Below are 12,090 nucleotides of genomic sequence, written 5' to 3' on the forward strand. Positions count from 1 at the left end.
TCCCCCGTTCATGCTCTGTCTCTCTCTGTCCCAAAAATAAAAATAAACGTTGAAAAAAAAATTAAAAAAAAATTTAATTCACATTGTTTTTATAGTACATGACATCTGCTTTTCATTTCCATCCCACCTCTTTGTATATCATTTTTTTCCCGGCTAGTCCTCCTCCATTAACTACATATCTCTAGGAAACCTCTGCCTACTCCAGCCCATGTTAAACACTTTCTCTAAGCTCTCAGTGCGTTTCTAGTTTATATCTACACTTCTTGCTAATGCTAGCAAAAATTTTCTTCCCAGGTGGAAACTCACATGAGCAATAATCAATTCCCATAATAACTTACAAAAGTTACAGCATTTCTATTCTTATTCATGGGAAAAATAAGATCAAATGTCAATTTATCAATATTGATATGTACTCCTGAACAAACTTTCCAGATAGATTGGAAATTTGTTATTACACGGCTATAATCAATTCCTTAAGCAACAGCAAATTGCATCATTAGCTCTGCACATTTAATCTAGTGTTGAGAGGTTGTGTATATTAGTGAGAACTGGTAGTAATACTCAAAATACATTGTGAACCCTATTTTGTACGTGATAATCTTTCTTGAAATATTTAAGCTAACACTATTTTTGAACCAAGAACAGGACACGGGAGTACACACTGCACAGATAACCTACATCAATGGTTCCTAAAAATACAAGGGATAATTCCAGAACTTGACTTTCTGTGCCTTAGAGTGGATTCCGAAAAGGCTCCAAATTGGGTCTCATGTAGTTAGAAAAGCATACTTACACCTAAAGGATATATAAAAAACATCTGTGAAAAGCATACAAATGTTCAGGCTCTGGGCAGTCTCATAGAGGATACCAGTTGCCTTATCTTTTCATTTAGGCTTCGAATTAATTCCAGCAAACTTTTAGAGTACACCTACTATTTTTGCCTTTGTGCTAGGAGCTCGGCCAGAACAGTAAATAAGACAAACTCCCTGCCATCAAGGAGCTCACAGTCTAGTTACAGAAACCACCATAGAAACACGCACGTACAGCGTGACATTTCCAGCGCGGAGGGAGCAGAAGGTACGTATTATATTTCTTTTGTATACCCTTCAAACGAGCAATTAAAATAAATCTTTCCGGGCGACCCTGTGAGAGGAGGCACTTCGGTAGTTCCGTGCCGGAGGAACACTGCAAGGTTGAAAGTTCCCCCAAGCAGCTGTGCACAACACCACAGTTTGATTGGAGCCCGGGGAGGGGCAGGGTCTCACTGGTCACAATCATGGCTGGAGATTATTTGCAGTCAACTGCCCTAGAGGTAATGGGGTTTGGAACTACTTTGGTGATTCGGTAAAAAAAAGAAAGAAAACGGAGAGGGGGGACTCAGCTTACCCAGGAGCCCCCACCACTTGCTGATTGGACCCACTTAGCATCTGCAGGGAGGACAACAATGAAATGAAAAACATTTCCAGGGGTGAACCCCACGGGTCAATCTCCGGCTGTGCGGGACAATGGGGGGTCTGGCCTCCTCTTCTCTTCCAAAAGGATGAAGGAGTCTTAATGAAGAGACATTTTCTCCGCGAAGATTCTAAACCCCAGCGGGTTCCACTAACTCCAGAGCAGCGAAGCCACCGGCAGAGGCCGGGGGGGAGGGGTGTCGCTATGTGAATCGCCACTCTGAGACTCGGGCCCTGAGGGAGAGCCGCGTCCCTGCGCCCCTCCGCCCGCTGCGCGCGACCCCGGGCGGGCTGCACGCTCCCAGCGGCGCGCTGCTGCGCCCCCGCCCCCGCCGAGCCGCGGCGCGGCGCGCACACCCGGGCCGGAGCGCGCCCCCGGCACACAGGCGCCGTGCGCTCCGAGCGCTCAGACCGCGGCCGCAGCCGGCCGAGGACAGCAACTCCCGCGCGCCCGCCGGCATGCGCCTGGGCTAGCGGCTCCCGGTTCCCGCGACCACCGCGCGTCCTGTTTACGATTATTCCCGTCTCACTCCCAGTCTCTCTCTCTGCTCGCTCGCGCTCCCTCTCGCTCTCTCTCGCTCGCTCAGACACACTCACATACGCGCACACACACAATCTCCCACCAATCTATACGCCGGAGGAGAAAACATTTCCGTCGCGCCCCCTCCCTCTCCACCGCAAGAAGCTGAGCAGCCGCGTGGTGGGGGCCCTCGGAACGTCTGGAAATGCTAATCCTAAAGCGCTTTCTCGCCTGTATCCAGCTCCTCTGTGTTTGCCGTCTGGGTGAGTGATCAGACCTCGGTGGGGTTCCATCTCCGGGATCGTGTGGGACACTGTTGGGGGGGTGGCGGTTGAGAGCCTTAGATACTTGCTGCCTCCGCCGCCATCTAGCAAGGAGGGAAAAGGCACGGTGGAGCCCACGGGGTCCACGGCGCCGCGGTGGGTGTTCAGCGGCGTGGGAGAGTGCGCCCCCTCCCCACCTCGCACCTCTGCCACCTTCCATCGGCCCTCGGGGATGCGAGCTCCGTCCGGAAGAGAGAGGCTCGCGGTTCACGGTCCAAGTCCGCCGGGCTCTGCTCTCTCCCGTTTTGCAAAGTGTGGAAAGAGCCTTCTAGGTACACGTAAGAGAATAAAACCAAGGTGCGGGGCTGCGTACTAGATCGCGTTTTTGCTTTTAAGTTCATTATGGACTTGAATGAAAAATACACGTGCCCGATGCGAATAACACACACACACACACACACACACACACACACACACACACACACACACACGTCTAAAAGGTAGTAACAGGAACAAGCACCAACCTGACTTTTCAGTGTTTTCCAGTACTTTTAATTTAGTCACATTCAAGTCTGGGCAGTTACCTTAAAAAAAAAAAAAGTTTCTATCAAAATTTCTGTCATCGTCTACCACTGCTGCCAAAGTCAGAGGAAAGCTGCAGGTTGATATATTCATGGATTCATCTTTCATCCACCACCTTCCAGCTTATACATTCAATACTGAAATTACATTTTGAAAAAAAAATGTATTTACCTGGGATGCAGATTCAAGTGTTCTAGTCATTTTCCAGAAGAATTGTTAAGATTGGGTTTTTACATTTTGTTTCAAAAAATCTTTTTTCCTTCATGAAGATTTCCTATTATAATGGACTATAATAGGTTTGGAGGTATTAACCTGAAAGTCAGAAAAGGTACCTCGGTTTGTGAATACACATATTTTACTCTTTTCCGTTAGAGGATTCCATTTTTTAAAAATTTTAGATTGTTCATTATAAAGTAGATACTAACCTACATTTTTATTCAATTGATGGTGCTGCTCTTGGAATGGTAACCTTTACAAAGAGAAATCATTTTCATGTTCTAACTAATGAGAATTACATTTCAAATATGGTGATAATTGCCAACAGCCCCCCCCCCCCCCCCCGTGATACATGGACATAATTTAAATTCCCAATGCTTTACAAAAATACTCAGGGGTGATGAGATACACAAGGTTGGCATTTAAGACTTGCAGGAGAATCTGGTCCTGGTTTTCTCTAAAACCACAGAGTTAATTCTGGAGGGGCGAAGACATTTTTTGAAAGTGCTGTGCTCATCAAATACACACCTGTTGAATTTGCATTTTTATTATAGATCTGTTTTAACAAGAAAGCTAGGTCGTCTTGGTACTTAGATTATTAGTTAAAGTAAATTTCACTGTAGTACAGAAGTAAACCAGAGAATATTGCTTTGTATGCCATCCAAACCACTGCTTTGAATATATTATAAATTTTTAAAAATTGAGTTATAATTTGCATACCATATACTACATCTTTTTTTAATGTTTATTTTGAGAGAGAGAGAGAGAGAGACAGACAGACGGAGAGACAAAATGCAAGTGGGAGAGAGGCAGAGAGAGGGAGACACAGAATCCGAAGCAGGCTCCTGGCTCTGAGCTGTCAGCACAGAGCCCTTGTCTGGGCTCGAACTCACAAACTGTGAGATTATGACCTAAACCGAAGTCAGGTGCTTAACTGACTGAGCCACCCAGGTGCCTTCTAATTCATCTTTTTAAAGTGTATCAGTTCAGTGGGTTTTACTATATTAACAAAGTTGTGCAACCATCACCGCTATTTAACTATAGAACATTTCAGTCACCCCCAAAGAAACTCCATTAACAGTCATTCCTTACTGTCTCTGACCCCAGCCTGGGCAACCACTAAGCTACTTGTATTTTCTGTATATTTGCCTATTTTGAGCATTTCATGTAAATAGAATCATGCAGTATGTGGTCTTTGGTATTTGACCTCGTTCATTTAACATAATGTTTTCAGGATTCATCCATGTTGTAGCCTGTATCAGTATTTCTTTCCTTTTTATGGCTGAATAATACTCCATTCCAGTATTGCCAGTGTGCAAAATCTTTTTTCAATAAAACATTCTTTACAGCTCGTTATTTTGGGTTATACAGATTTCGGTTTATTGGATGCTTTCTTTAATGCTTTGATGATGTAAAATTTAACTACAAAAAATTAAATTAATGTCTAAGAGGATCACAAGTTTACATAACGATATTGAATGTAAGCCTGTATTAGAACTCAAAATGTGCTTTTTGTGTATGACTGACAGGTGACTACTTTTGTATCCCTTCCCATTACAACAAAGTTGACCTTTTACATTGTTGCCCACACTTTGACCTAGGGCCTTGGCAGCCTCAAATGGGGTGAATGTCTTGACTTCAGGGTAACGTGTTTTGAAAAACTGAAGCGTATTATCTACAAATAAGATATGCAGCCTCCATTTCAATTATTTTTCCTCCAACATGTACTATGGTATTTGTGACTATATTTGTTGCTCATCTTCAGGGTTCTTGGAGCCAATGGGGTGGCCTGGCATATGTAATAGATGCTCAGGAAAGGTCTGTCAACTGAGATGTGCTGTGTTGGATGACAGCTCCAATACGGCTGCCATTCTTACTATCATCCTAGGACAAGTTGTCGCGTTCATTAAGGTGTTCTTTGTTAGCAATTAAGAGTCAGTTAGCAAGGAATGACTTTACCACTTTCCATGCTTAAAATGTCCTGATGTTTTAATCTGGACATATAGACCAATTGCTTCTTTCAAATAACTCTCCAAACAGAAAAAATTACCATTAAATCATTTGGACTGAAAGAAATCCTTTCTTTACGAGGGATCCTTTTCTTTACCAGGGATCTCTGGAGACCAAAGAGGAACATTATGGGCTTTTTTTTTTTGGTGGGTGGGGATTAAATATATTTGTGGGTTCATCTATTTGGGTAATTCTATCAAAATTGGCCCGTGGCCTCTGGTATCTTTGCCAGAACTAGCTAGATCACGGTTCTCACACTAGCGTAAGCATCAGAATCACCAGGAGAACTTATTAAAACACAGATTTAGGGGCTTACTCCAGAGTTTCTGATTCAGAGGGTCTGGGGGGGGGGGCGCTGAGAATCTTGATATCTAACAAATCCCCAGAAAATGGTGATGCTATTGGTTCAGGTCCATACTTTGACAACTACTGAGCTAGTTTAACATTTAAATGTTAGCAAAATTTCTGGATTATTGACAAGCCTTTTACTGTGGAATTGATTTCTGATACCCAACTTAATAGTATTTTTAAAAATCACCTAAGTTAGACAACATTAAATGTTACTCACCTGAAGGAGATGCTTAATCAGAGAGGCAGAAATTAAAGATGGCTCCAAGGTAATTCCCTGAGTGAATTCGGACTTTCTCAAGAATAATTGAGAGGTTTTCTACTAGGTGGAGAACTAATATAATGACTAAACAACTCTATCATTATTTAATCTTGACCCACTGAACAGGTGATAGGAAAAACTTCAGTGGCTTTTCTGTGAGGAGGCTAACTATGAGTCACAGAGGAGAGGTAGGTGTTTTAAGAGCTTTTAAGGAATAGTTTCTCTCAACTAATGAGAATGCAGGATATTTGAATTGAGTTATAGCCATGCAAGGTACTCGGAATTCAAGAGTTAAAAAAATTTTTTTTCAACGTTTATTTATTTTTGGGGCAGAGAGAGACAGAGCATGAACGGGGGAGGGGCAGAGAGAGAGGGAGACACAGAATCGGAAACAGGCTCCAGGCTCTGAGCCTTCCGCCCAGAGCCTGACGCGGGGCTCGAACTCACCGACCACGAGATCGTGACCTGGCTGAAGTCGGACGCTTAACCGACTGCGCCACCCAGGCGCCCCTAAAGAGTTTAAACAGTAGTATGAAACATGTAATGAATCAACTTCTGAGCTTTTAAGTCATATCTTACTGCTTTAAGGAACACATTAACTACAAACTGTACTCAATTCCTTTGTGAGAATTAATTGCTTAATTTATCCTGAGTATGGAATCAGTAGAATCCAAAATGTTGTGACTCTCAGTTTGGTCTATTTATTCTCTGAAAACAAATTGTAAACAGGAATAGAAAATACGCATGCTTCTTTCCCTAAGTAATAACTAGTCTCCATTCAGGAAATTAATTACTTTTGATTTGCAGAGGAGCAATTTTCTTTATTTCATCTCCTTTTTATGTAGACGGTACTTGCTCTTGCTCAGGGAAGTTTGCCAGGATAAATCATTTCATTGATGAATTCACTTATGCTCTCATGCCTGCACGAGATATTTGGGAACTTTCTTAAAGTTTTATGTTGTGGGAATTTTGCTTCTGGCAAAAATTCAGGTTCAGGTTTTTCCAGAAACATGAGCTGCATTCCCCCATTCCCCTTGCTCCAAAGAGCTTTGACTTCTGTCTAATCTGGTAGCTTTGCTTGACCGTTCATTTGCCAACTGTTCAGGCTACTGTGGAAATGGAACCCCTCGTTCAAAACCAGAGGATCTCAAAAGAAGGGCTTGGTTAAGAAGATGAGCTTGTGCTTTATTTCCATTTACCATCTACTCTGTGTTTTCCAGGGGCTGAATATTTTATGTACGTTTTCTCATTTCATTCTCCCCCAAACTGTTTGAGGTAGGTGTTTTCACTTTACGCATTTTACAGCTGAGGAAAGTGAAACACAGAAAAGTCAAATGATTTACCTAGTATCACTCAGCCTGTCATAGCCTAAGTGTTTCTTCTGCCTCTTGAGCCTGAGCCTTTTTCTATTTTATCTCCTAGGAGACCAGTTTGCTGTTTGGAATTTACTAGCTTACTTCATATGAGATATGATGTTATATCTCACATTCTCCTATGTGCTTTCTTGCAGCTCTCCATTCATTATTTTACCCATGTGCTCCCATATTACTTTTTTCCCCTTTAAACAACAGCAACAACAACAACAAAACAAAACTAAGGCATAATTTTACCCTTTCTAGTGTACCATCTTGGAAGTTTTGACACATGCATATGGTCACTTAACCACCTTCATCCAGATGTAGCACATTCCCATCAATACTGTTTTAATTACTCTTTCATTATGTGTTTCCTAAGTGCCTGACATCTGCTAGGCAGTAATAATTAAGCAATGTGTAAACCCACAGAGTCCTAACACTCATGATGCCTCCAATGCAGCTGATCTGATTCAGTCCCCACTATGAAAATTTTCTTTAAATCTCACTTTTAAGCTACTTTCTTCATTTAGAACTAGTTGTGAATAGTGGTCTTTTCCAAATCTCTCTTAATGTGTTAAATATCTAAACTTTCAAATATATTACAGTGTTTCCCACTTCATCAACAAAGTCAGTGGTAAAAGTCAGAGCCAATTTAAACAACACATGCGTGTTGGGATTGTGCTTTACTTTTAATGTTTTTTTTTTTTTAACTTTTAATGTTGGGAGTAATCCCTAGCAACAACTTCAGGTTACAAAAGGAAATCAGTTTTTAACCGCGTTTGTAATTCTTCAGAGAAATGTGTAACAAACTGTATAAGCATTAAGGGGAAAATTATTTGATCATATTGCGCAATCCTAAAACACTTATATTTTAGAACTGTGATTTCTAATACCATAGCAACTAGGCATATGTGAACATTTAATTTAAGTTTATTAAAATAAACTAAGTCAGTTCCTCAGTCACAGTAGCCACATTTTAAGTGCTCAGTAGCCACATGTGGCTGGTGGCCCGATGCATTGGGGCAATGCAGATACAGGACATTTCTACCACTGCAGGAAGTCTGTGAACAGTGCTGTTTAGAATTTAAAAAAAGCTGATAAAATGTTGTTATTACTGATCAGAAGTTGTCAACTCTACTAAAAACACTTCTAAAGTCATTAAAATTATTTTTAGTGTTGATATACGTAGGTGATTTTTGTCCTTTGTTGCGTCAACTGTATAAAAATCACAGAGACCTTCTGGTGACCTTAGGTAGAGAGCAGAAATAGATGAAGAAAATTTAAGGGCTACTTGGTGGCCTTTATGGACTCAGGTTGAATGGGAGAGATAGCTGCTAGTTCAGGAGTGAGTGTTCTGTCCTCACAGCTCATGTTCCCTAATTTGTTGCAGCATTCACTATATTGTTTTTGCAGTGCCTGTCTCCCCCAACTGGACTGGCTCCTTGAGGGCAAAGACTGTATTTCATTCATCTCTGGACTCAACATTCTTGGATTTAATACCTACAGTTGGTGCTTAATAAATCTTTAATGCATAAGGTCATACAGAGATAATACTGTACAGCTTCATAGCAGTAGTTTTTTGCCCTTGAGATCAGCCGGTTTCCTCTTGTCTTTCCTTCTTTTTTATTCTATTCTATTCTGTTCTATTCTATTCTATTCTATTCATTTTATTTTTATTTGTTTTAGAGAGAGAGAGAGCACATGAGCAAGGGAGAAGGGCAGAGGTAGAGAGGGAGAGAAGAGAGAGAGAGAGACAGAGAGAGAAAGAGAAAATCTTAAGCAGGCTGCATGCTCAGCACAGAGCCAGATGCAAGGCTCACGCAGGGCTTGATCGCATAACCATGGACTCATGACCTGAGCCAAAATCAAGAGTCAGAAGCTCAACTGGCTGAGCCACCCAGGTGCTGCTGGCCTTTCCCACTTTTGATTCTGATCCCAGTCTTTGAGACAGATCTGCATTCACCTTGACCCATCCATTTTTAATGCTACTTCAGGCACCAGGACTTCACTTTGATTCTCTCACATAAGCATCACATAGATCCAGTAGCTATCTGCATAAAAAATGAAGTCCCAATGATTGATCATGCATGTGTAGTAGCAGGAGCAATTTGACATTTAATTATAGATGTCTTAGCATCAATGAAGCTTGGATATGTCCCAGGGAGCAGTATGCATGTGCCTCTCTGTGTGTGTGTGTGTGTGTGTGTGTGTGTGTGTGTGTGTGTTTGTGTCTGTGTGTGTGTGTGTGTGTGTGTGCACATGTTCACCTATTAGGGAGGAGAAGGTAGTGGGGGTGAGGGGTGGTTAGTAGTGAGAAATGAAATATCTTGAACCCATGAAGACTATTTTCAATCAGTCAAAAGCCATCATATTGGATTAAGTCCTCTCTTGTCACTCTGGCCATAAGAGGTAGTGGCCCAAGGCAGTTCTGGAAACCAGATAAATGACAGGAAGTACAGTTACATTATGTGGATATGCATGCTTTTGGAATTTGTCTGTAGTTTTATCATTCATCACAGAGATGATGTACTGAACCTAGCTTAGCCCTGCACATAGAGATGTTCAGCAAATATTTGAATTGAATTGAATTCATATAGAACAGGCAATGGCATGAGTTAGAAATACAGAAGTTAAAAATAGAAAAAAGACTTGCTTTTTTTAAAAACATCCTGATGTCTGGATATTTGCTTTATTTTCTCTCACTCACCTCCCTTCCTTTCATTTTTTTATGTATGTGTGTGTGGCTGTTCCCTTCCATATTCACTTCCTTTAAGCACAAATCTAGGACAAAAACAAAACAAAAAAACAAAACAAAACAAAACAAAACACCTCAACATTGCTCAGCATCTCAATGAAGAGCTAGTTAGGAGACTGATACTATTTGATACCATTATTTAAGAATATTTTTACTGTGTTAATATAATTTGGGGAGCTTTGTAGTTAACACAGTTTTAAAAGTATTGGTTAACATTTTTTTTCTTTCCCCAAATTCTAGTATGTTAAAATGGGCACGTTGTTTTGGGCCTTTTTGCTTCTGATATTTGCGCACAGATATTAAAGTAAATTCAGTTACTTAGGGTCCTCATTACTGTGAACTTTGTCCTCTCACTCAATAAGCATGCATCAATTTATGTCCACATTGACAAAAGATAGATTTTTTTTAAGTTTCCCTGGAAATACAGCTTTCATATATTTGAAAAGAATAATTTATTAATTAATAAGCAAGAAAGATTTTCTGTTAAAATATCCATGACAGTGACCACAGACACCTCTCCACTCCTAGAGAATCTTTCTGTCCTTCTCTTTCTCTGCCTTTTCCATTAACATGTACTCCAGAATTTGTATGTTCTTTCACTGACTGGACCACTTGTTTCTTGAATTCTAAAGCTGTAGTGTATTTACCTCAAGATGGGGCTTGATACTAGACCTTTTCTCTGAACTGATCAACTCAGTACCGTGAGTAGGAATAAAAGAAAATGTTGCTGCTTAAAATGACCTCAATTTTTAGCAGAGATCACGATCACCACCAGAGTCCAGATTATGTGCTTAGAATAATAAAATGCTGGCCATATAAAAAGAACTTTCTAGGTTTTCTCATGGTTTTCAATCGCATTGTCATCAAAAAAGTTAAAAGTTTGTTCCATAGGGACATTTTCACCGTCTTGCATTTCTCAAATGGGATATATAAAAGTGGCGTTCCCCTAACACAGAGACTTTGTCAGACTCTTGGTCTGCCCTGAGGAGCATATTGCACATGCGATATCACTGTTATGTTTGTTTCAGTGCAAAAAAAAAAAAAAATGGAAACCATTGATCTAGTTCAGTGGTTTGCAATCCTGGCTGCACTTTGGGAATTACCTGGTGTCATGAACTGACTCTTTGTGTCCCCCCCAACATTACTGTTTTGAAGTCCTACTACCCAATGTGTATAGTATTTAGAGGTGGGGTCTGTGGGAGGTAATTAAGTTTAGACGAGGTCATGAGAGTGGTAGGATTAATATTTTAATAAGAAGAGAAAGAGAAACCAGAGCTCTGTTTCTGTCATTTGAGGACAGAGTGAGAAGGCAGCCATCTGTAAGCCAGGAAGGGAGCTCTCTCTAGCTAGCCCCTTGATCTTGGACATCTCAGCTTCTATCACTGTGAAAAATAAATGTTATTTAAGCCGCTCAGCCTATGGTATTTTGCTATAGCAGCCCAAGCTGACTATATACTTGGGGAACTTTTAAAACATCCTGATGTCTGGGCTCCACCCTGAATCAAGTATATGCGTGGGTGCAGAGCCCAGACATGAATATATTTTTTTAATTCCCCAGGTGATTACAGAGTACAGCCAGAGTTTAAAACCACCATTCTAGGGCAACCTCATGATGCTACTAATCTCAGTTCATTTGTCTTAAGGTAGAGATATTGGCAAGTTTCATGCTATCCTAAAACAAAGCTAGTGCCACAGGACAAAGGCCCTGGAAAACTTCCCATCCATCTCTCCTCTTCTTAAGGCAGCTTCAGTTTCAGGGTAACCTTAGAAGGAGGAGTAAGGACTACAGTGGTTGACCTCATAGTCTTTGCAAGCCAGAGAAACTTCAAGAGGCCAGACGTTCTTGGAGTTGGTCCAAAGATTCACATCTCTCAGCAGGTGGGAAGAACAATTGCTTGTATCAGGACATGAGCACAGAATAGATTTTATTTAGTCAATGATACATATTCTTGTGCCCTTGTCTTGTTTAGTTTCTTTTTCCATGTATAATTTGTTAGAATCAGAGGTATTTTCTGTGATGTAGCAGATACAACATTTAGCTACACTTTTTTCATTTCAGCACTTTGTTTTGTGTGTGTGTGTGTGTGTGTTTAAAATTACATTTGCATTTTTTGTCAAGTCTAGGCATTTTCTTTTTACTGTATTTTAAAAGGCATTATTTAAAGGCATATATTTAAGAGGCATTTTGTTTTTACTGTATTTTAAAAGCACTAATAGTTCTACTTAAAAGTTAACAAGGGTCTTTTTTACATGGTCCAAACAACTACTTCAACATAGTCATTAATGGTAAAAACACAAACACAAATCAATTTACTGAATCTTTATGGA

At 40.7% G+C, this 12,090-nt stretch overlaps 1 protein-coding gene across 4 annotated transcripts in view; it reads left to right on the plus strand.

Annotated features, from left to right (window-relative positions):
* The first annotated feature begins 1,824 nt into the window (after positions 1 to 1,824).
* The window catches only part of PTPRZ1 (protein tyrosine phosphatase receptor type Z1), a 185,670-nt gene continuing 175,404 nt past the window's right edge, over positions 1,825 to 12,090 (plus strand). For all 4 annotated transcript variants that reach the window (XM_043589350.1, XM_043589352.1, XM_043589353.1 and 1 more), the window contains exon 1: positions 1,825 to 2,234. In XM_043589350.1, the coding sequence (XP_043445285.1) occupies positions 2,177 to 2,234 (58 nt within the window). In that variant the 5' untranslated portion in view covers positions 1,825 to 2,176. The remainder of the gene's footprint in view (positions 2,235 to 12,090) is intronic.

The sequence above is a fragment of the Prionailurus bengalensis genome, chromosome A2 (genome assembly GCF_016509475.1).
Source record: "Prionailurus bengalensis isolate Pbe53 chromosome A2, Fcat_Pben_1.1_paternal_pri, whole genome shotgun sequence".
NCBI classification, from domain to species: domain Eukaryota; kingdom Metazoa; phylum Chordata; class Mammalia; order Carnivora; family Felidae; genus Prionailurus; species Prionailurus bengalensis.